Raw genomic sequence first — 24432 nt, forward strand, 5'->3', positions numbered from 1 at the left:
GATGGGCAAGAAAAGTAGAAAATGGCGGTGGGTTAGTAAGGCGGTTACTACTGGATATGAAGTGTCGGTGTAGTAGAGTTTAGTCTAGAAGAAGCACAGACAAGAAGCTAACGATCATATCCATGAAACTTTGAGACGGGGGAGACCTGGGCTTTTTATTCCTAACATGGGACCGCGATACTCCCATGGACAGGGAGGCCAATATGAAAGGCATGTGGGTGGCAGGGTGTCGTTTGTTTCCATTTCGAGCGACGTGCCGCCGAGGAGGGAGCCACGGAGCGCAAGTCCAGGCCCAGGTTTGGCTACGGCGGCACGAGCAGAAGTATGATATCAGCAGTAGAATCGATTTGATACCTCGATCGCCAGCCTCTCCCTATCCAAAGACCAGACCGTTGGACGGTTCGCCGTTGGGTGTGTGGCATGTGGACAGGGCTAAGAGCAGAGTGGGCTTAGTCTCGGTTGCTAGTTCAACACGATGCAGGTTTGGCCCTCTCATGGAGGTACACTACTTTTTTGTACACACGCTACGATCCATGTGTGTTGGTACCATGGTCTAGCCAGGGCCCCCTAGGGAGGACATTATCCAGGCTGGACCGGGTTGACAAGTGTCAGTGGAGAAGGCAAGCATTTCAAGGGTCGTGCAAGGCGGGAAAAGGTGGTGGTGGTGGTGGTGTACAATTCTTTTTTTTTTTTTTTTTGCGAGAGTGGACGGAGGAGGGTCGGCGCCGGAGAGTGAAGGATGGGTCCTAGTGCCAGGAGATATCAATTGAAGTATCCGTAAAGTCGAGTGCCGATACGGAGATACGCAGTCTCGGTATGTGCGAAGTAAGGTCAGGTAGTGTAATCGTGAGGTATCCGTAGTCCGTGATTAGGCGACGGGTTGAGGTCAATACGAAACCGCATCAACTCCCGCACCATGGATGCTTCACTGGCCCGATTTCCCCAAGTGTGCCGCCATTTTCAAGATGGCTTTATTCCCGGTCGACGATATGTGCAGCGTGGTATCCGTCGTACGAGAGACGGATAGGCAAGGTAGGCACGGTCTCGGTAGGGTACTACGTAGACAGGAAACAGACACAGAAGGGAGTCGCGCTCCAGTGATGACGAGGCACGTGAGTTTGTACTTTGTAGTGTACAGAGTAGTCAGCAAGGAACAGCGGCCCCCGAGTCAGTCAAAGTTGGGACGGGGCCCAGAAAAAGAGAAGATAAAAGAGGAGCCCCAAGAGCCGTCAGGGTCATGCCATCCCATGTGCATGCAGGGAGTGGGGGTCATCTGGGGTCGTGCAAACATTGGCTTTCCCAAACATGACATGATCATCTCCAATTGCTCCTGTAATTGCTCCTCCTAAGCTCCTCCAAAGCTCCCCCTTCCAAAGGACAGTGCCTGCCAACGGTTGCCAAGGCCCAGGGAAAAGGGGGTGACCATGGTCCATGCCCTGGGCCATGCGGTGTCTTTGTGCCTTGGTGCCGGGGAGGCGGGCGGGGTGGCACCCACAAACTTTTGCCAGACCCAGCGAAGCTCCAGCGAAGCTCCAGCTAAAAAGATGGCTACCGCATTCGCTACCTATTTCATCTGGTCTCAGCTCGGTGTTCCGTACGGTGTGGTGTTCACTGGTCGACCGACCTATGGTGACGCTGTGGCTGTTGCGGCCGTTTGGTATGGAATCATCCGAATCAGACGAAACCCCCGTGCGAAGCCGCGAACTGCCGGGAGGCGGAGGGGGTCACTCGGCGGCCGGCGGGAGTTTGCGTTTGCAGAAGAGTCGAGGCTTCGGAGCGAGAAATCCAGAAAACCTTACTTTGCTTTAGATCGCTTTAGATCGCCGAACATTTGAATTATCATGGCCACTTTTCTGTCGACTGGATGTTTTGGGCCTGGCAGGTGTCCTACGTTGCGTCTTGCCCTCCACAAGGCCTGCACAAAAGCAGCAGACAACTGGCCGTTTTCAGCCGTCCCCATCTCCACTGGGGCCATGCCGGGTCACAGTCATCATGCCAGGCAAGCCGCAAACCCGCAAACCCGCAAAGACTGTGTCTTTTTTTTTTTTCTTTTTTTCTTTTTCTCCTTCACTAACCTCACTTTTGCCTGCTGGTTGCGTGGTGCATCTGTTATCTTGGCTCATTGTTCTTACACGCTGTTGGAGGCCATGACCGATAGACTCCCGCTCCCCACGCTGCTACCAGTGTGAGTGCCGTGCCGCCGCTCTTTGGAAATGTTCCCGAATGTCTCTGATGACGAGCTCCGCGGTCAACCACCACACACACGCGCACACATACACAGGTTGCAACCACATAACGAGGTTTAGTTACGACAACCCCCCCTCCCTCTTCCCCTTGAACCTTGAACCTTCCCACCTGCGACCCCTGGATAGCGTGAGCCCGTCGTCCTCTGGAGGAGGGGGAGGCTAGCCGTATCCCGTCGAACTTCGTCGACCTTTGCGCCCCATTGGCACGCTGTGCCCATCCTTTTCGGCTTCTCTCTGTCTCGCTGGAATGTCTGGCTGGAGTCTGGACCCCTGTGCTATGAAAATCTCAACCCGAGTCTGGCACTGGGAACAGCCGACAGCATCGGTGCCCCCAGAGATCCCCTGCCCGAGCTGCTGGGCCCGCATCTGCGCCTTCTTGGTATAAACGCCGGCGTCCCTTCGGAGTCCTGCGCTGGACGCGCTTCAGATTCGCCCTGCCGTTGCATTGTTGGTGTGCGACCCAGACACGCCGCAAGTCCTGTCAAGTCCTGTCAGTCCGTCACAGTCTGGACGGATACTTCGTACAGATATCCGTACTCACGGAGAGTTGGAAACCCACCCCTGCCCTGCCACCCTTTCCACTCTCCTACAGCTCGACCTGCAGAAACTGGAGAAGAGAGATAGCAACAGGCCCTTACCTGAGACCTGATCTGGAGCAGGACCACAGGAGCCGCAGAAGCAGAGACAGGAAACGCACATACGGATACACAGAGAGGGGGGCAAAAACCGAGACAACTGTCTGTTGCTGTCCTCTGTTTGGCCAAGCCCTCGCCCGATTCCCGCTTGCTCACTCGCTCGCTCGCTCGCTCGCTCCGCCGAACCGAATGGGAGCATTGCAATCTCTAAGATGAGCATCCAATACCGGCGTCTGGACCCTTCGAGGCGCGAGATCCGCCTGCTCGAGATTCAGTCGGCGCGCAACCTCAGCGACCCCGTCGAGTGCCGCCTTGTCACCGTCCGCCTGACCGATGATCTGTCTCGCGAGTACATCGCCCTCTCTTCACTCTATGGCGATGCGGCCGAGACCGACAAGATCTTTGTGAGCGGACACCCCGTCAACATCACCGTCCACCTGTCCCAGGCCCTGAAGCAGGTCCGTGCCGTCTTCTACCCGACCATCTCGCAGCGTTTCCAGCGGACGCCGGCGAGGCGGCCTCACGGCGCCCCGCGTTGGCTTCGGCAGCTCTTCGGCCTCAGTAGCTCACGTCAGAGCGATAACGAGCCCAGGAGCCTGAGGGTGTGGTGCGACTTCCTCTGCGTCAACCAGCGCGACGACGTGGAAAAGTCCAAGCAGCACACAGACATGCGCAATATCTACCGCAACGCGGAGCTTGTCGTCGGGTGGCTGGGCGACAAGATGGAGTATACCGACGAGGCCATGGCAGCCCTCGCGCGGATCGAGGACGCCATGCCGCCCCACTGGGGCGACCCCGGCGACCGCGAGAAGCACCCCGACGACTACGCGCCATTTCACAAGTGGGCGATCCCCATTGCGCCTCTCTGGGCTACGGGTCCCAACGGCGAGATTCCGTTCATGATGCCGCACTGGGCCGGTGCCAACGACTTCATGGGCCGTTCCTACTTTCAACGTCGCTGGATTCTCGAAGAGCTTGCCATGGCGAGGTTCCCTACCTTTTTGATTGGAGACACCATTGTGCCGTGGAAGCAGGTGCTCCGCTTGAACCGCATGATGGAGGAGTTCAAGTACCATCCATCCGAAATCTTTCCCGCGGTAAGTACTGTACCATTCTCGTGGGATTTTGCCTTCGGGCTAAGCCTGCGGCCGCTACAAGGCGCGCCGTCACTGCCTCCCCCTTACGGCCGTAAAAAGCTGCATGATGAGATCTCGATCCACTGACCCGGTTTCTACAGCACCTATCGGCCATGATAGCTGAATTGCCTCTCGAGACGGCGCACAAGCTTCTCGATGAGTTTGCAAAGAGGGAGGCGCTAGAGGAGGCCCAGATCCTCAAGGAGACGGGAAGCAGTAGGGCGACCTCGTCCACGCGGTCCACCGACACTAAGTAAACGGCGTGGCGTGCGGCCATCGGGGTTGGCGATGTTCGGGGTTCCGATCCAGATTTGAGTAGGATCCCGACGAGAGAGAGGCAAGGTAGCAGGCGGGTACGGATGGTGTAGTACTTATCACTCACCTCACTCGTTAGGCGTTGTAGACCAGTCTGGAATGCTGCCAAGCCATCTCCGAAGGGAGGCTTATGTTTGAGGGGTAATGGGAAGGGGGTTTCCACGGAAAGGAGGGCTTAGCGTTGTAACGAGGATACCCAAAAGTTCCTCCTAGCTTCATTTTGAGCAGGATCATTGAACTTGTTTATTTTTCTTCTTTCTTTGGCCGTTTCCTTTCTAACAAACATGCACGCGAGCAAAACGTACGGTTTCGTCGTGATATAAATACCAAGATCGTCTGCCAAAATCATGTTCGGAATGCGCGGGTACCTTTGCCATGTGGTACTGAAGAATTTCGGATGAGGTGGGACAAAACGGGTCAAACTGGAGCGTTGTCTGAGCTCCGGCATACGCCCACTTGATGCCCAGCCTTGGCCAATGGAAGCGTGTGGGAAAGGTATGGAGGGGAGTTTCTTGCGAACCTGCGAAGGTTCCTGCTGGGTCTCCAATAGTCTGATGCAGCATCCTGTTAATGAGTGATTACTCCGGGGTTGGTAGGTATTCTCTTTTGTTGGAGAGGAGGGAGGGGTTTTACCGCATGGTCGCAGCCAAACAAAAGGGTTCTTTGGACAGGTAAGGTATACATACCTAGGAATGGAAGTAAAAGCGCAGGGAAAAATGAATGGCCTGCATGTTTGCGGCCTGCTGACCACAGGATTACGTACTGAGGGAATTTTGTTCGTTGCAGAACGCAAGCAGCGCGCACGCATCATGCAGCTTTCCTGCGGCAATTCCGCTTAAAAAGCAAAGTGCAGCACTGATGAAGGTAAGCAATAAGGTACCTTGGGTCGGCTCCTGGCAGGACAGGGGTTTTTATATGCAAGTCCTCTCCCTTCCAACTCGGACTCCGTACACGAGTCTCTCATTCAGCCAACGACAAACTAAGAAAGACACAACCTGATCCTCCCTCCCTGCGTAACGTACCTGTACCTGGTTCCAACCGTTCAACCGTGGGAACCGACAGTCTGGCACCCCTTCCATCACCCTGAAACTATCCGTACAGTTCGCGTCCAACGCACATATTGACAAAACCAACAAGATGAACCGGCGCACGTTGGAGGCCCTTTTCGGCCATGTTGCGTGTTAATCACATACGATTATTCTTCACCGCCACTGCTTGGCCCTGCTCGTTTGGACACTTCTTCGGCGACGATCAAATATACTTGTGCTCAAAGTACACTGGAACAATTCCCGGAAGTTGCGGAATTTCTATTGTCTTCGCTCGCGTATTCCTTGTCCGTACCATGTATTTCAGCCGACTTGTCCGAAAATTCTCTTGTTCCCAGAACTTTGTGTAAACAATTTTGTCGTTGTTATCTCCCTCTTTTCCTCTTTTCGTCGCTGTCGCGACATGTCGGATTTCGAGGCCCAGAATCATCGACGTCACAATTGAACGCAAGCCAGCCTGCTTAGTCAAGTTGCAGATCTGCCCGCCAGTTGGTTGGCGGCCCATGGCGACATAATAGCCGAGTGTCATGAGTAATCAGCATTTGCTATCAGATCATGCGAAATATCACGCGGCCATAATGCACGAATAACACATGATTCGTGATGCTCCTGCTCACACGGCTTTGCCGGTGACAGAAACTCTTGCCTATTGCCAACCATCCACGGACCACAAAGTTATTATTAGCAACTGGCAAGACTCGAATATGCCCGCAAGTTCTGACAAACTCGCAATCCCCGCACAAGGTGTAATGATGAGAAGCAGAATGATGACAAAATGGAATTGCTTTGTGATAAGAAAAACCCACAGCAAAAACAATTGTGAATGGAAGGTGTCAATAAGGTGAGGTCAACCCGACCACCAAATATTGAGGCTATAGAAATGCACCTTGGCGTCGAGGATAACCGCCAAACGCTTGGCCGCAAATCCCCACAATTATCCTCACGGACTCCCGAAGGCGTGTGAGGTTGGATTTGGCACCATCCCTCTTGCTCCCGGAAACGTGACAAAGACATATCGGGGGGGGAACGAAGATCAATTGAGGAGCGAAGCGAAGCGGTCAGATCACTGTTTTAGTGGAGATCTTCCCCAGTCGATAGATTCGTGCGGCTCTTGGCCGTCGCGGTCAACAGAAGGAAACATGCCAACCCCACGCAACCAACGCACGCACGCACGTACATAATAGTGTATCGGTACGGCCTCGGCCGTGCCGCAACCCTGCGTATCAAGTGTGGTTGTACAAGTTTTGAGGCTCTGGCTGCATCTCTCCGGAATCGCTCATTTCAACAACATGCGCGCATATGCATAGTACCTGACTCAAGGACCCAGGGTAACATCAGAGATCTGATATGCGATGAGTACACAAAAGGGCAAAGAAAAAAAAAAGAAAGAAAGAAAGAAAGAAAGAGAGAAAAAGGTAGCAAAGAATGATTCGATCGGTCTAGCCATGAAATATTTATATTTTTATTCCCCAGGTTGAGTTGCTGTCATGATGCCACTTAGTTAGGAGCTCGAAAACTTTTGCTCCAGGAAGATGTCTCGGAAACATCCGCCTCGGGAAGCAGCTGGTGTGTTGACTAATAATCAAGGCGAGGAAGGACCTTTATACCTAGCCCTTCTCCAAATAGATGAGCCCTGGCCACCTCGGACTTTAGTGAAAGTAAGACTTTACCCGATGCGAACAATACATTTGCAGTGACACGTGGGCCTCAGCTTTCGTGTTCGACCTTCGGCGAGATCAAAGTCGACGAGGACTCGCCTATGCTTCCTTTTTAGGCAACGTCGGCGGGATCCAAAGGGTTTGTGCCGCAAAGAGAGAATGACAGGCTTTTTTTGCCTTCGTCTAGTGCTAACCACACAAAAAAGATCGGGAGAACGGCGCTTCGATCTGATAGTCGATTCGCCCATGGCCCATCTCGGGCACAGCTCGATCCAGTGGCTTTCTTGATCATCTCGAGCCATTCTTTTGTCTGGGTGCGAGCTGATCTTTGAAAACGGTATCCGGTCTCCCGCGAGCTAGACTGGCCGCCACCAAAGCGTCTGCCTGTCCACCCGAGGCCTCTGGAATGGGGGATGATCCAGCGCCGCTCAGCTCTAGGCCCTCCGGGAACCAAGAGACCCTATTCCATTTGCGGGCGAAACAAATAGCGACAGGTCAAATCTTGATCCAATTTTCCCTACCCATCACAGTCGTTCCACGGACCGAAGTGGCTGATTCTTTGCTGCCGTGCGCCTCAGACTGCATGCGTCCAAGGGTGACTCGCAGGTTGCAGCCATCGTCGACGGCAGTGTCCAGCCCCCAAGAATGCCAATGCCTCGTTTTCGTTCTTAGCCTGAATGCTAAGCAGTGACTGCCATCGAGCCTGAGACATTTTGAGTAAAGATCGGGCCCCCTAGATGACTCTTATAAGTCATGATTGCCCCCTGCAAACCCCACGAAGAGCCTCCCACCTCCACTTTGCGAACCCCCCCCCCCCCCCCCCCCCCCCAAAAACAACCCCCCACCCCCCCCCCCCCCACACACTTCTTCCCCAAAAAAAACACACAACACAAAATCACTATACTCTGTCCCTCCCCCCCCCCCAACACCCCCCTTCTACCAACCTCTCCCCCCGGCGTCTAGCACCGCAGGGGACCCCCCCCCCGCACACGGGCCCCCTAGACCCGAGTCTTTGGGAAGTTTATTCACTCAAAATAAACATCACGAGACTTTCATGGGATCGCGTTCCCGTCCAACGCCAAAATGGATCCTTTACCACAGTTGTCTCCCGAGGAGTTGAAGCAGGATAGGTCGCCCCTCGTTCTGGGTGTGATTACCATGTGCCTTTTCATATCGACGGGCATACTGGTCCTGAGACTCTGGACTCGCTTCCACATTGTCAAGAGAATTGGCATAGATGACTGGGCTGCCGCTTGCTCGTTGGTAAGTTCAAACCAAAGGTTGCACGTGGGAAAGCTCATGATGGCGTGACGGAAAGCTGACTGGAGTAGATATCGGTACTAGGCTGCGGTATTGCGCAGGCAGTTAGTAAGTAGTAATTTGATCTTGATATGTTGGTCAGGCTTTCAGGCTAATCGGTTGCAGTGACACGATACGGTCTCGGCAGACATCAACAGACGCTTACACCAGAAGAAATGATTAAAGTCGCAAAAGTAAGCAAAATGACCGCGGTCAAAACAGTCTCGTTCTAACGGATCAATTATCGTATTAGTGCTTTTGGGTGTCTGTCCTTTTCTACGCCCTGGGTCACATACTGTTCAAGATGGCCTTCTTGCTCCAATACTACCGCGTATTGGTCACCCACCACATGCGCAAGTTCTACATCGCCGCCATGATCTTTGTAATGGCGTGGGGAATTGGCGTTGTGGTCATAATGTGTATTTGGTGCATCCCTCTCGATGGCTTTTGGGACCACTCGGTCCAGGCAAAGTGTCTTCCTCAGGAAGTCTTATACTATGAGTTTGGAGCCTGCAGTATCTTAACGGACGTCCTCATCTTCCTTCTGCCGCTCCCGGCGTTGATCCAGCTCAAACTTCCCAAGTCTCAAAAGATCTACCTGTTTGGGATCTTCAGTCTTGGATTCTTGTAAGTGATCACATTCTTCAACGCGACATTACGTGGACGACTTGGCTGACCACTTTTTCCTCCTTAGGCTTGTGGCAATATCTGTCTTGCGCCTCCGATACCTCACGGTCGAACCGGATTTCAGTTGGTGGAACGTGGACCCCGCCATGTGGTCAATTGGCGAGCTTTCGGCGGCAATGGTATGCCTTTGCCTGCCGCCTCTGAAAGCCCTGGCAGCCCGTATGGGCCTGATTGCCACGAGGACAGAGGCGTCGAGGACCGCTCCCTCGGCCGACCAGAATAGTCGCGGCCTGGCCTCAACCGCACCGCTTTCGCCCACTCCCAAGGCCGTCGAGACCTACACGACGAACTCTCCGAGCGAGAAGCCTGGTAGCTTTGGCAACTTTGTGATGGACAGTGAGCGTTGTGACGACGAAGTGATCCGGCCAAGTCCTGCCCACATGGTTTGACGTGGACAAGGGACTCAGCACTACGATTTAATGAGGTAATGCATTTTTGAAGGCGCGACCATAAATTGGAGTCTCTCTTTTGGGACTAGGTAGATTTAGGTAATGGGCCATCAACAGCTTTGGGAGTTTGGGAATAGTGGGATACCGCCAGACTATAAGTCATGACAGATATAAATAGTAATAATGCCAAAGAACCCCACGCTAATATTAAACAACACTGCCCGCTGTTGACGTCGCGGGTATCTTCTGCCTGTACTACTGATGAAGACTTTATTGATGTCGTTATTAATGGATCACATGTGAAGGTGCCCATACAGCCAATGGGGTGACGAAGTCAAAGTGGGAGTGAGGTGGAAGTAGGAGATCGATGCCATAGGCCCGGTCTCAACTCCCAGCTCATATGAATGGGCCCCAGGGGTGGGAAATTGGACTCCCATTCCGACAGATGTCGATAGGGCGTTAAATGATTACATACTATGTACTGCGCGCCACATAGCCCTAGCTCCGAGACACTCGCACTAATTCTGCACGCATAGTCTAGTTTTCGAGATCCATCTGGTTTGATCTTGTTGCCGCCAAGTGGGACGTGGTGGTGAGCCTCATCTGTAAATTCACTTATGTTTTCAACAGCAGCCAGAAGCCAGACGACCATTACGATCACGAGGCGGAAAATTGTCTAATCGGCAGTAATATGCCGAAGAAAGCTCCAGCTGACATCCAAGACTAATCCAAGAAACCATGCCTTTGCGAAGCTCCACTGTCGAGCAAGGACATCCTGGATTCAAACCTGTCGTTATCAATTCATCAACATGGATACTCTCAGAGCGTCATTGAAGGTCACACAAAAGAGATGTTGATAAGACAATCGACTACATGGCAGTTCAGAAATCGCCAATCAAATACTGTGTTAGTGCTAACAACCTTCGCCCATGATGCCGGTAAGTACTCATGTTAGTATGCATGACTTGAAACGTTATATCTCTTCGAAGGCTCAAAATTCGAATGGCTCAATCTGATCCCGAAAAGAAAGAAAAAAGATTATTTAAATTAACGTGGCAAATTTGAATCTTAGATAGGCTCCCAATTACCGACATGGCAGGGGGCTTGACTCGTCACTCGTACTATTGTACCCGGCATCCTCATTTGAAGCAACATCCCGCAAACTTCGAAGTTTCCAATCCATTGTCTTTCTTTCTTCCGGCTAAATCGGTGCACACAAAGAATACATGATCTGAATGAACAAGCTTTATTACACCCGTGTTTCAACCGTACTTTTTCTCTTATTCTAATGATGTTTGGGCCAACGAGATCTACAGGCGCTGCACAGACTTTTAAAATCTCAGTCACTTCCTTCGCCATACGCTACTCTGACAGAAGCGGTGTGCTAGCCCTGCTTCTCTCAATGGTAGACTCATCGTTGCAATCCAGAATATCATCTACTCCAAAGTTGCTCAACACATCGTCCCATTCTTGAATGGTCTGGAACACATGCTTCAGCAGCATGCGGAGGTAGATGCCGTGATGACCTCTTGCTTCGGAAGAATGGAAAGAGCATCCATATAAATAATCGAAGCCCCCGCGACACGAAAACAAGATCAAGTACCCGTGGGTCATCCCATGAATCAAGAGCTCGATAATTTGGGCAATCGTCCACCTTCCTGCAGAGTCAATGTCAACCTCAACGACGGGGAGCGAACCCACATCGACGTTTTGCACTTCTACGTGGGACGCGCTGCAATGTTCCTGGCAGGTCTCGTTATTATCTCGAACACAGACAATAAGGTGCGACTGTATCCGGCCTATACGTCGTCGACGGGCTGTGAGCCAACCTCTGAAAAAGTAGTGATCGATGAGGGACGCTATTCTTAGGATGTGAGCAAAGTGACTTGGGTCTTGACTGTCGTAAAGTTCGTGAAATCCTTCAATTAGTGCATGCTTCAGTTCGTCTTGAGTCTCTATGGCGTTCTGGGGACCCAGGGCAAGCCCGTTTTGGATCGTATTCGTGACCAGGTCTGCAAGGCGATACGTGCCATATTGACCCGGCGGCTCTGGTCCCACTCCATTCCAGTGGAGGCTGCAAGGGCATAGCTCGGAGGGATTCAGAGGGCGCGGTGGTTGTATTTCCATGATTGGGAGACGTCCTGCACTTTGGTGGCATCGAAATTTGTTCACTCACAAATCGAGCAGAGCGTACAGCCAACATTAAATAGATTCTATTCTATTGAAACTCAATCAAGTTGAGTCGCGAACGCAGTATGTGTACGATGCTTGATTGGTACCTGTACTTGGAGACCAGAAACAAAGCCCGTCTTTGTCAAGGACTTGACGTGTATGTCACAGCCAACCTTATAGACTCGGCAGACAAAGGAAGAAGAAAAAGCCTCACATATATACTTTAGTTCCTAAGAGTTTGCGCTTGAATGCCTCGGTACCTACGTATTTGATTTCAACTCTCCATGCTCTAGGCACCTCGCAATTGACTTGTCACTTTCGAATCACTTATCTAGATTGCCCCAGTCATTGGGAGTGGAAGCTTTTGCACGCCGGTCTCGCAAGGACGCTCAAGTTTTGCTACGAAATGGTGGTTTCAAGTTCCACGAGCGACCGCGATTTCTCAATGTTTCTGCTTGATTCTTTCCACTTCCTCCTAGTAGCCATCGCCGACAAGCGCAGTATCTTCTAGCACCAGTTACGTATAACCATATCTCAACCGTCGATTCTCCAGGTTCCTCGCAAGCCATCCTTCCAGCGGCAGGAGTAATGTCCATAAACTTGTAATCCCGCACAACAGTCGACGCGTATCCCAAAATATCCGGCCTGTGTACAAAGTGGGTAACTGTTGGTTTATGTATCACAGGTGTGATTGTTCAATTCGAACCGTGGTGACGAAGGCTCAATTAATTGTATATCGATCTCTGCATGAAGTGGAAAAGAGAGGTTCCAACTGGAGGTTGGACCGTCAGTTGAACGCTGATATAGAGACCCTCAGATGACCCCTGCGCTGGCGCTGACTCGAGGTCGAATTGGGCTTCCAATCCGACAGTAACAGAGGTACTCATGAAACCTCCCAACAGAAGCCCTACACAAGAAAGAATGCATAGGCCCGCCTAGGCACCAGGAACGTGATTAACTTTCACCAAAATCTCGACGTCGGCACTAAATGGAACGTTCAACTCACAGACAGCATTGAAACCTACCGTCCACAATAAGGGCATTCAAGAAAGCCTGGCTGGAACTATCATATGACTGCCTTTGCAAACGAGGGGCCGGATTTGGAGTCGTACGAAAACATCCGAAACTCCTGAAAAGAATAAGACGGATCGTTTGGTGCTCGGCTGAGAAAGACCACCCTGCTCGTGGTTCCATCGATGAACCAGACTATGCACAAGTTGGCTATCATACTGACATTAATTCTGACGAAGACTAAGAAGAATCTCAGACTCTTGCAGTATAAAAGTCTCGTTGTGGGGGAAGGAGCCATTGACGAATTCGATGCGATGCTTGAAATGAAGTTTATGAGAAAACACAACAAACCAAATTCGTCAAGACACCCTTTCATTGCCACAAAATCCTTGCAGAACATCGGCAGTGTACGTGAGCACACTTTTCTGAGTTTGCCGGTAAGTTTCTGGGTAGAGATAGGGCCAGAGAAGCTGTTGTTGACGACAAGATACTTAGAAGTCAGAACGAAGTGGATTGCCTAGTCTCCTGGTCTAACTGAACTGGAGCAACATAGTCCAAATACTTCTTATAATTTCTGATTTACTAGTTCTAGTGATTCTCCAATATAAGATCATCAGAGACCTCGCCTTGCTTAAAAAGAGCGAGACTTCATGCCATAGACTTATACATATGTGGAGATCATAGATACTCACCATATGTAGACCATCCATATAGATTGTTTCGACATCATGTACCAAAAGGAAAAGAGTACCCAAGTAGGGCTAGGATGGAGTGTTTTCTTGACATTGCATTTTTTTTGTTGGTAACCAAGATATATATATCTACACCTTGTTAGGGCCTTGTTATGCGCCGCATCTTGTACAGCCATGAACAACCCACCATGAACAACCCGTGATCCATCCATAAAAGAACCCTGATAGTATACAACCGTAAGCAAACCAAAGTCTCACTCGTTTGCGGTTGAGTTCATACGATCACACAAGCTCCTCATCTGCAATTGCTTGCTTTCTATATTCCGGTTCACAACGCCGAGAAAAAGATTTTTCGCGCCTCATCCTCACAAAGGCTTCGCGGCAAGCCACCAAACACGCTGCCCCTTGCTCCTCGAGGAGATCCTATCCCCCCTCTTCCACAACTCTAGCCCAAAATCTTCGTACGGGTGCATGGACTCGTCAGTCAACCCGAAATCTCGCAATTCGGTCGCCCAGCTCTGGATCTGCCCCAAAACAGCCTTGAGCAAAGCAACAAAGGCGAGCCCGTGGCCCCCGCCATCAGAGTCGCGATGCATTACATCAAAGTCCACATCGCACTTGTCTCGCCGACACGAAAGCAACAAAAGATAGGCGTGCACCATCTCGTGAACCGCGACCTGAACGATATCCCTGAGTGGTAGCGGCTTGCCGGTGCCGATGCCGTCATCGTGGTGGCGGACCGTGCTCAGGCGGATGACGATGTTGGGGCACCCTGGCTTACTAGTCCGTAGCGGCTGCGTCCAACCCACCCTACCCCGCGTTGGTCCGATTTCTAGAAGGACTGGATGAGAAGCATGGTTGATCTGGGGCGTCGGGAACAGTAGCCCCAGGAAACAGAGCTCGTCAATGGCTTTCATGAGAGAAAAGATGGTGCTGGCCGAAACGCCTCTGGGATTTGTATCTGCGCCCTTATCGACTAACACGCGGGCGACGTTGTTCTTCAGTGACTTTTCGGAGGCAGCCCATGGGACCGGTCCCAACATGCATTCGGATAAAGTAATGGCGACGTCGTTGATATTGTGAGACTGCGGTTGCGGTACTTGATCATGCTGATGGGACTTCCGCGAGTGGTGTTGACATCGTTGTGGTAGAAACCTGGCCCGCTTCGATTCTGCCATGTCCGGTCGTAGCATGGTCGGTGGATGCTGACTTTTCTCTCCCTCTGGTCCTTTGCCGAAAATCTCATCAAGCTTTCAAGTCGCTGATATATTCATTTTGCAAACACTTACTCGCCATCTTGCTGCAACGGCGCTTGGGTGCGTCTGGTACAACGGTCAACTGTCGCGGCCCGAGCACGCTCCCCTCACCTCAGAGCGTTACCGAGAGAGGCGTATGGTTTCAAACCAGGGGCTCGATCAGCCAGTTTCTTCGTCGGAGACGTCGCAAAGTGCAAGGGGAGTTTTGACTGCCTCATAGCGGTGGTAGGAGCCGTGCTGCTGTGGGCAGCAGTCACCTAGGTTGAGCGGCGGCCGACGAGTGATGATGTGACAACTTTGTAAATCTGCCGCGTTGGGCAAGGTTTTTGAATAATAGGTGTAGATGAAGAGGAAAGTAGAAGGATGGATTACAATGTGTTATGATAGTCCGTCTGCCGACCCATGACAATGCACCTAAAGGAATCCGACGTGGGCAGAAAACCCCTCATGATTGTATAAAAGAACACCATCGCCATGCTTAAAATGATTTCCCACCAGATGAGACCGTTCCACCGTAAGATCCTAAGAAAGAAAACAATGTGCTATACACATGTGGGAGATGCATTTCGGCATCCCCTAACGTATGACGGGATGGCCTGATGTGGGGTGCTGTCGTAGCTGAAGACGACGATTCCCCCTCGGTCATCGGTGCGGGCCCATTGCCCGTCGTATGAGTCATAAAAGTTTCGTTCGTGGGCAGACGATTGCCTGCTGGAAACATAAGTGCCAGGGAGGAAGAGCCGGCCACGCATCTCGCGAATCTCGCCTTCCTCCAGTGGATCCACATCGTCGTAGTCCTCATCAGTCGTCATGGTCGTGGATATGGGACTGCTCTCTCTGCTAGTTGGGAAGAATTCACGAGGGTCATTGATGTAATAATCCCACTGCTCCTGAGATCTATATCGTGATCTCTCGTAAGTCTGGTTGTCGTGATATGTGTGGTGGCGGGGACTGAGATGCTCTTGGACGGCGGGAAAGCTGTGTCGACAGGGTGCACCCGCATGATGCGACTCGCCTTCGCGAACGTGGTCTTCACCCTCCCGAAAGTCTTCCAAATCCGCCTCCATGTTCCGTAGGTGTAGGTTATCCGGTCCAGCCCACAGATCTATGAGCTCCGCAATCCGGCGAAAGCCAGCGGTGTGTCCGCCACATTGACGAGCCTTGACGCCGCATTTGATAAAAAGATAGCTGTGTATAAGCTCGTGCAAGAAGGTGGAGATAAGAAGTCGTCGATTATACGTGTTATTTTTCAAAATTGGGTCCGATAGGACAATGAGTGTCTCGAAGCCTCCCATCTTAGAGCGTCGAAGGGCAGTGGTGCCGATAATGTTGCGGTTGTACTGGGCGCTGGAAGGGTGAGACCAATCCCAAGTGACACGCTGTGAGAGACTGTTGTGGAAAAAAATCTCATTTGCGGCGGAGAAAATGCTCTCCAGAGCAGCGTTGTCGATGGAGAATTCGGCATGCCGAGATCGCGGTCGAATAAGTGATCTCAGAATTCGTTCATGCTGAGAGTCTTTGGTGCGACGCCGGCCAAGCTGCAGCCGGGTTTCGACAAGCCTAGCCGCGACATCGTCATCTAGAAGTCTCAAATCATGCTGGCTAGCAGCGCTGTAAATGTCTGTGTCGGATGAGATGGACAGGCCAGAGGCGGTGCGCTCCATTTGCGATGAGGTGACATCGGCATCAGCCGGCTCGGGCGTTGGCGATGTTTGCTCTCGGATCACCAAAAATGACAGGTTCTGAACGGGGATCGATCCCCGCGGCGGACAAGTGAAATCCGTGTCGGAGGTGAAATGTGATAGACGGGCCCTTTTCTGGAAGGGCATTTCGTCGTGTGCGTACTGGTAGTTGCCGTCGTAGATGTCGCGCTCACCGGCGTGACCAATCCTCCTTTTGCCACCCACAACATAGGGATCGGGATTGAGGGTGTGGCCCTCGCCTTGGGATAGTGGCCTTGCCTCCCCGCCGACCACCCAAAACGCCATCGAACATGCTTGAAATATTGCAAAATGGGAGAAAAGGGCGAAGTAGGTGGGAAAGGGCGAGTCTCGGTAGGTCGGGGTAAGGTGAAGTACGGCAGGCCGGGGGGTGCTCAAGGTGATATACAGGCGACCAATGTTGGTCTGGTGTCATGTGCACCGGAACCGCATTAAAGAGGCCGGTGGAGAAGGATGCCCGGCGCCGGCGGCTGGAGGTTACGTACGGCAACTAACGAGGAATGGATGGCTCGGGAAGACCTTGTAAAAGAAACGAAACAAAAGGCTCAGTTTCGAGGTATCCGTACCATGAAGTGAGGCGAGGAGCAGGTCGATTTTTTTGAGCCAGTCTGTTCTGCTGGACAGACATAGTTGCATGGAGAGACCCAGCTCAGACAGGACAGCGTTGCATGGCCCTTCTAGGCCCCCCCTTGGCTTGCTCATCTGCAGAATCCCAACCAGCGGGACGAGGGCGACTCGAAGGAACGGAGAGGTTTGGGTGGACGGCAGCCGGGCAGCGGACACCGTCGTACGAGCGGTGTGAGGGAGCTAAGACGGATATGCGTGTGCGGCGTTGCGCATTGCAGATTTAGTGCGAGGTCCATCGCTGCCTTGCCCCCGACCAGTGCAAGGAACGTGGCGTTTCCAGGCGGGTTGGCGTTAGAACTCGATGAACCTAAGCTCCAGACTTCCCAACCTTGTCCTGCACCGAGCGCTGCCAATGCACGCCTCAACTGACTGGAAAATGGTGCTTGCCAGGCGAGACATTGATAGTGCGTGCATGCATTTGATAATACAGCAGGGTAAGGTTATGCCGCTGTCTCGAGTTGTGTGCGGCGATAGAGAGTCAGCTCAACTGCCTCTCTATTCGTAGTCCATTCTCACCCACGGCGTCTGAGGGTGTGGATGTGTGTGTTGCTCTCCAGGTGCGTGTCTCTATCCGTAGCCGCCAAATAATGGGAATTGCAAGTCCGCCCCAAGTCGATGGTTCGCCGACTGCACACGGGATTGGAAGAAAGATCCACGTCAAGGCATGCGAGGGCGGTGGGGTTCGTGGCAGGTGGGCGAAACCGTCGGGGGAGGAGGCGAAAAGGTCGAGGGAGCGGCCGTGTTCAACAAGATCTGAATTCGGCAAAGGGGTTGGAATTTTGCCGCCCATGATTGGTTCTGCACCTTCGGCCGCAGTCTATGATTGGTTGCCTCATCTCCGTGCGTCTGTCCCTTCTTCGTCGACTCTGGTCGCCTCCTTTAATGAGGCTTTCCAAGTTCCAACTCTCGGGTTTTCAAGAGATTGCCATCCACTGAAGCCAACGCCCAGCCGCTTCGTTGCTGTCGCTGACTTGCCAACTTGTCCATCGTCCATGACGGCTCGGCGAGACCCACAGGACATTCTCCGATGCAAGCCCAGTCGGAGAGCAAGGGCGAACGTGACCGGGAAGCTGACTCCTGCACCTCGTCAAGTCGGGCCTGTGGACTGCATTCAGACAACACTCCTTGCCTGCGCCGCGCTGCTATGCTATGCGATGTGTTTGCGATGCACCAAGGATTCCGTCTTATTGTTGTTGATGCAGCGAGGGACAAAACAGCGACTATCCAAGAAACGAGGGTCCAGTTGAATGACAGCGGCATTTCCTGGTGCATAAGTGACACTGGGGGACGAAACAATGCTTTTCGCCCTGTCCTCGTCAGGGATGGGTCCCAGTTGTCGAAATCGGTGCCGATCTTTGCTGTCTCAGCCGGTATTTTTCAGGATCTTGCTTGCTCGCCTCCCCATGTTGTTCTCTAAGCAAATGTCCAAGTCCAACCGAAGGGCGATGTAATCTCACAATGCTGACTTGTGAGGCCCGCAACACATTGACTGCTTGCGCCTGTCAATCATGATTGTTCGGTCTTTTACGGATAGGCTCGGACGAGACGAGCACAGACTGCGGGCAGCCCGAACTCTATCTGCTTGACTCTCCTTTGCAGCTTCGACGAGACTCCAAGAGACCTATATCCCGACTTCCCCTCATGATAGAAGTGGAGAAATTGGAGCTCTTCGTCACTTCGGGGGATGATGCTGTGATGCCGTCCCAAGATCATTAACTCGATGAGGAGGCATGTTTCGTCTGCCGTCGATCGGTTGCGCGCTAGCAGCTCGATTTCCACGATAAATAGAATTAACGACGTAATCCGCCAAGGTGAAGTTCATGTGCTGCAAGCTTGCACTGATGATCGTGAATTGGACGTCGAAGGCCTCAAAATGGGAGATGATGGACGGAGGGATACCAAGGTCTCGGGTGAGGCGTTGCCGAGACACTCGGCGGACCCTGTCGGACCCTGAGAATGTTGCGGCGCTCAGCTCGTCGCAGATCCTGGAATAGCTTCATCGCCGCCAAGACGTGTGAGTTGGTGGTAGTGTATTCGGCCCAGACATGCCGACACACGGATGATGGTCATGGGAGAATGGCCATTTGGAGGCCGGCTTGCCTTGTCAGAAGAAGGAAGTGCCACAGGGTTCATCGCCAGGGAGGTGCTCCTGGATGGCACATTCTTATCTCTTATCGCTATCACCTATCGCCGTCTGACGACTAACGTTTTTTGGGTCTACCTAGACTTCGATAAATAAGTGGGTCCATGAACAGCTCCGTCGTGCCTGCTCTGTCTAACGACACCTCGTTCCTTCCTCACAAGCTTTGGTGATAATTTGCGTTGCCCTCGCAACAGAAATATGGAGTTTTGCATGGGGTTTTACAATCGAGCCCTCCAGTCTACGGGTACCTTCTACCTCTTATGTTTATTCATATTCATAGATAGCTCTTTCCCTCCGTCAAAGAGCGGTCAAAAGTACCCTCACCAATGGAAACTGTGCACTTTAAGTCGGGGCTGGGGCTCACTTTCGTCTTCGACTTATCTTTGCCTACCTAAGCACCAATGGGAAACATCCCACATGCAGACATTCCGGGGCTCTCGGTGCATTTAAAAACCTATTTCTTCTTCTGAACTTCTTGTGCAATATCCCGCATCGGCGCTTCCCTTTCCGTCCATCGATTCCATTCTTCAGACGCCAACAGAAGATACGTTCGAGACCGATGACTGTCCAGGTCGGCGATGCAAGTCGAAACGTTCATTACTTTCATGTTGCCAAATCTCTCACCATGCTATTTCTATACAGACTCTGCTTGAACCTACCTAGGTGGACACACAAGAAAGTCGGATAAGCTACACTTGTAGTCTAAAACAAAAGTCCATACAGGTTCTCCTTGTAAGATGTGCCATAGGCATCAAGGCCAATCCATATTGGGGCGAAGGATACATATAAGCCAAACAGAAAAGCCTGTAATAGTTTACTTCAAGCTGTCTATATCTAAAGAGCAAAAGCCTCATCCTACAATTGACAAAATAGACCAAAGCCGTGGCCTCGATGGGCAGCTTATAGCCGGAAGTCAGTGGAGCCCACGGCCTACCACTTGGGTCATGTTGATATCTCGAGGCTGGCATGAAGTCTGCCCGGTTGCGCGACCAACTTGCACCGCGTCGAAGGGTCCTTCACTTTTTGGTCAACTTCACATGACAGCGCGTTGCCAGATATTTCTCCCGCACAACAGCAACCGTTTTGTCCGCTGGGCCTGGATCCTTCCCCTCCTTCCCAATCCTTTCCAACCCTTCTCATCAATATTCCTCCCAGACACAACATCTCCCCCCCCCCGTCGTTCTTCCCTCTCGCAATTGAATACTTGCTGCTCAAGAGCTACCTTTTTGATTGTCTCTTGAAAGAATCTATACCTTTCCTCCTAGGAGACGCACCTTTTCAACATTCTATCCGCGGCACTCACAAGCACCAATCAGCACCTTTTGCTCGCTTGTTCGACTCACTGAGCCAATTGAGCCTTGCTTGGAGATCTCGCATAATCCAAGCACGAACAAGTTCTTTGGTGCGCTGAGGTCTTTACGACAGTTTTTCGGATTCCCCAGAGTTTTTTTGGAAGCTTTGCCGGAAGATCTGCCTTGGGCTTCGAGTTTGTATCGTCACTTTTGTGTATTCGCTTTTCTTCACCTTCAGCCTTGGCGATAGTGGGATATCTGGAACTCATTCCATTATTATCCTAAGCGCTTCCTTCATCTTCCTGAGCTTTGGACTTCATTACAACTTCACACAAGCAACAAGGTTGCTCACGAGTCAAACATTCTTCAACAGCAGCTGTGGTTATCCCAGATCATCGACTTTGTGCAGACACACCTGCTACGTCATTCGCCCTTTTCAACCTTGCTTCAAACAAATTGTATCTCTTTCAACAAAGCAAGATCTAGTACTTGCAGAGATGTCGGGAAACCAAGGAATCAAAGAGGTGAGAATTCTTTGTTGCTCTTGAATTTTGAAGTGCACCAAGCTGACCTTGTCCAGCGACCTTCCAAGCGGTCCCTTACCCCCAACAGACCCCTCTACGACTCGCTTAACGAAGCTCATCGACATATTGCTCCCCCGACTCCTAAGATCCCCATCGAATTCGATGGACAGCTTGATGATGAGGAAAAGCTCACTCAGGAGCAAGTCGAAAACATTTTGAGTGCCTCCAACGAATCCCCTAGTCAGCCTCACGAGTTTACGAGTCAAAAGGCATCGGAGAGTCCACAGCTACCCATTGCGACTGACATATCTGGCTCCCAGACAGAGTTCAACCAGCCAACCTCTACTTCTGCTGTTAACCCTGAGACTGAGACGACTGCCCATGGCCCTCGTGGTTCTCCCTCTCAGTGCTTGTCAGATGATGATAACGCCTTCGTCGACAGTTCAGAATCGTCCTTCCAGGAATCCCAAGAGCAACCTTACCAACAGGATCATATCAATGATCCTTTCGACAGCCAGCATGCGGCCGCTGATTATCCAGACGCTTCCTCCTTCTATCCAGAGGATGGTGCCGACTACAGTCTGGCTTCCACCGACGAAGGTTCCATGGACAAGGTCAAGATTGAGCCAAATTCTTCACCTGCTCTGGCTTCATCCCCTGTCCTCTCCCCGCCGGCTGCATCGAGTTCTTCACGACACACACAGCAAGTGCCCCAGTCTCCTCATATTGACGACGTAGTCAAGAAGGAGCCTGCTTCTGGTTACTTTGACACTACTCATCTTTCTGGCCTGAACGGAACTCAGTACCCCATCTTTCTTGATCACGACGCCTTACAACCCGGCAATAACAGGAATCACTACCCTATCTTCATTGACCGCGGTGCTCTGCCCCCTCCACCAATTCCTGCTGACCAGCCTGTTCCCACAATTGAGCAAGCAACTCAGTCTGAGTCTGAGGCTTCTGACAATCAGATTACCAGCCAGGACAAAGGCAAGGCTCCAGTAAAGCTGTTGAACCCATTTCATGCTTTCTCCAATGCGTCATCCCATGCTTCGGATCACAATGTCGAGCAGTCTGAGCCTGACAAGGAGAAGATCTTTCTGCGCCCCCACGCTGAGAAGGAAGTTTCTCGTGCTCTTCATCATGTTACTGGACTCAGCCAGCCATCCAGTGGTCTTATTGGCCGTGTTCGTCCTTCTCACCTTCAGAGTTCACGTCAGTCACCGTATCACAGCCACTCTGGTCAGCAAAAGAACGACTTTTACCATGCACCCGCTATCCAACCTGACTGGCAGATCACCCAATCTGGTATCAAAGTTCCGGTTCCTACGTCGCTCACTGTAGACGAGATTGGCATGCAAGCAACAGAACCATACAACGCCATCGACAATACGCGCATGGCTACAATTGCCTCAGAAGATGCAGAGGAGCGTACCGGCTTAGAGGGAGATGAGGATTGGCGAACTGTCACCGATGACTGCGAACTCCCTACTGGCTTTGTGGGCCGAGTCATTACTGGCAGCAGTATTGCCAACGTCTCAGATGCACTTCTAGTACAACAGCAACAACAGCGTCCTGTCGCTCGCCCCACGGCTCACAACAAAGGCCGCATGCCCACTACCGCCCCAGCCCGATCCCGAGCATGGTGGGAGAAGTCTACCCCTTTACCGTCGATCCCATCCCGCTCCGCTTCTCCTTCATTCCCATCTCCTCCTGGTCGTGCACTGCAGCATAGACAGAGAAGGCAAGATGGCTGGGAAGAGATTGAGCTAGACCCCATGCCAGCTCCCTACAGAGACTTCTCGTGGGATCGTGTGCGTAATGATCGAGCACAACAGACTGAAGAGGCAGTACAGACCAGCCACGCCCACAACGAGTACGCCAACCTCCCATTTCCCTTGGTTCCCCGTGAGGATGCAGCCAGGCTTCAAGCTTTCCGTCGTGCCAGTGGCCTTGAGGACCACACCCTTTCAGGTCATATCGTCTCTCCTGGCTTGGCCTCTTCCTCCCACGGCAGTAGCCACGTGTACCCTCGACCCGCCTTGAGACAGAAGTCAGCCAGATCGTTCTTTTCCCGGACTGAGAACCCAGGCTTCAATCGCCGCAACATCTACATAGGTATGTCTCCGTATTTCCCTGCCCTTATGCCCTTTATTCCTCTATATAAAGCCCTACCCTCTCCTCGCCCTTGGTTGATTTCTTCCCCTTCCTTTCCCACAAACAACACGCTCCAAATCACAAATTTTGGGTTGGTCACCCACCACAACAACCAAAATACCACGCTTCAAACCTTCCCCTTCCTCCCATCCACATTCCGTTCGAATCCCGTTCGAAACAAGTTCCAATTTACTTGGGGGGACAAACCCCCTGCTCCAAGCAAGTCTTTTACGTTTATTCAGGTTGAAGAACTCATGGACTAACCTTGCTTCCTTCCAGATCGCCAGCAAACTCCATTTGGGCAGCCGGCCCGCGAGTACTTCCCAACCCAGTACTCGTCGGTGTCGCGCCCCCAAACCGATCAGACGAGGGATGGCAGGGTCTCCACCCCCAGCAAGATGGCAACAATCAGCCACCAAGCTGCGGCGGAGGCCCTCGCCATCGACCAGTCAGCGGGCCGGAGTACCTCTCCCCACCTCTACTCCTCAGAGGTGATGGAGAGGTACCGTGCTCTCCAGGCCGTCCGCCAACTCGGCGGTCTGGGCACGGATACCGAGCTCGCGGACATGGCGGCGACCGTAAGAGACCAATCTCTCTCAGAGAGTGCGGTCCGCCGTCGGGCGGTCTTCTACTACGCGGTGATGGGGGCAACCCTGTTGCTGCCGTTCGTGGGGGCCGTCACCCTCGTCTGGTCGTGGGATCGGGTGTTGGCGGGCCTCACCCGCAGAGAGTGCACCGGCCTCTCCTTCCACCAAAGACGCAACCTGCGCATCATGCTGCTTGTCGGCATGGGCGTGTGGGTTGCGGCTTTCGTGGCGGGATTGGTCGCGTTCCTCTCTCTGCGCGGTTGAGCGCCCAAGTTCTCCCGTTTCTTTTGTTCAAGTATGTGAGCCCACCCTCCCTCAACTTCCCCTCCTCTAGACTGTGTACTAATTTGAATAGTAGATCACGATGTCATGATTACTCGTGGGGTCCCTGCCTGCGGGCACACCCAGTTGCGCCAACGTTTTTTGCGGTTCGGTTTTGTTTTCTTGGTTCGGTGGAGAGAGGAGGGTTGGAGGTGGAGGAGGCGGTGATGGTGGGCGGCGGCGGCCGGGTTTTGTCACGTTTGGGGCTGTGGCCTCTTGGGGAGGGGAGAAAACGACCACAACCTCACAACCTCACAACCTTACAGCCTCACAGTACTACTCATAAAGAAAAGCGTCGATCCCGTATCTCGTTTGCCACCGTTCGTGATACATCTGCGAGGGAATAGCCGCATGAACGCGCGGAATCCCGACTAGTGGACTGGGCACAGCGGCAAGTCGAGCCATCAGCCGTGGGTAACGACTGATTAGATGGAGGCTTTGGGCGTCATGTTGGCAACCCTCGACCAGACTCCAAGGCTGGACGATGAAAAGCGACTCTCTAGCAGATCACAGCGTAA

At 52.3% G+C, this 24432-nt stretch overlaps 6 protein-coding genes across 6 annotated transcripts; 3 read left to right on the plus strand and 3 right to left on the minus strand.

Moving 5' to 3' along the window:
• Positions 1 to 3093: 3093 nt before the first annotated feature.
• Positions 3094 to 4274, plus strand: CORC01_08020 (heterokaryon incompatibility protein; the record flags this gene model as incomplete). The annotated part of the gene is made up of 2 exons (XM_022619655.1): positions 3094 to 3978; positions 4119 to 4274. 2 exons carry the CDS (start codon positions 3094 to 3096, stop codon positions 4272 to 4274), a joined length of 1041 nt encoding a protein of 346 aa, XP_022473859.1.
• A 3845-nt stretch (positions 4275 to 8119) lies between these two features.
• CORC01_08021 (uncharacterized protein) lies at positions 8120 to 9411 on the plus strand (the record flags this gene model as incomplete). The annotated part of the gene is made up of 5 exons (XM_022619656.1): positions 8120 to 8299; positions 8368 to 8404; positions 8462 to 8529; positions 8589 to 8962; positions 9030 to 9411. 5 exons carry the CDS (start codon positions 8120 to 8122, stop codon positions 9409 to 9411), a joined length of 1041 nt encoding a protein of 346 aa, XP_022473860.1.
• A 1362-nt stretch (positions 9412 to 10773) lies between these two features.
• Positions 10774 to 11538, minus strand: CORC01_08022 (uncharacterized protein; the record flags this gene model as incomplete). Its single annotated transcript, XM_022619657.1, has 1 exon — positions 10774 to 11538. One exon carries the CDS (start codon positions 11536 to 11538, stop codon positions 10774 to 10776), a length of 765 nt encoding a protein of 254 aa, XP_022473861.1.
• A 2113-nt stretch (positions 11539 to 13651) lies between these two features.
• Positions 13652 to 14479, minus strand: CORC01_08023 (uncharacterized protein; the record flags this gene model as incomplete). The annotated part of the gene is made up of 1 exon (XM_022619658.1): positions 13652 to 14479. The coding sequence occupies one exon, from the start codon at positions 14477 to 14479 to the stop codon at positions 13652 to 13654; it is 828 nt and encodes a 275-aa protein (XP_022473862.1).
• A 605-nt stretch (positions 14480 to 15084) lies between these two features.
• CORC01_08024 (uncharacterized protein) lies at positions 15085 to 16530 on the minus strand (the record flags this gene model as incomplete). Its single annotated transcript, XM_022619659.1, has 1 exon — positions 15085 to 16530. The coding sequence occupies one exon, from the start codon at positions 16528 to 16530 to the stop codon at positions 15085 to 15087; it is 1446 nt and encodes a 481-aa protein (XP_022473863.1).
• Positions 16531 to 20848: 4318 nt separating this feature from the next.
• CORC01_08025 (uncharacterized protein) lies at positions 20849 to 23857 on the plus strand (the record flags this gene model as incomplete). Its single annotated transcript, XM_022619660.1, has 2 exons — positions 20849 to 22967; positions 23286 to 23857. Coding segments are annotated over 2 exons (2691 nt in total), but the record flags the coding sequence as incomplete, so codon positions are not given.
• Positions 23858 to 24432: the final 575 nt, after the last annotated feature.

This window comes from Colletotrichum orchidophilum, assembly GCF_001831195.1.
Source record: "Colletotrichum orchidophilum strain IMI 309357 chromosome Unknown Scaffold_66.1, whole genome shotgun sequence".
NCBI classification, from domain to species: Eukaryota; Fungi; Ascomycota; class Sordariomycetes; order Glomerellales; family Glomerellaceae; genus Colletotrichum; species Colletotrichum orchidophilum.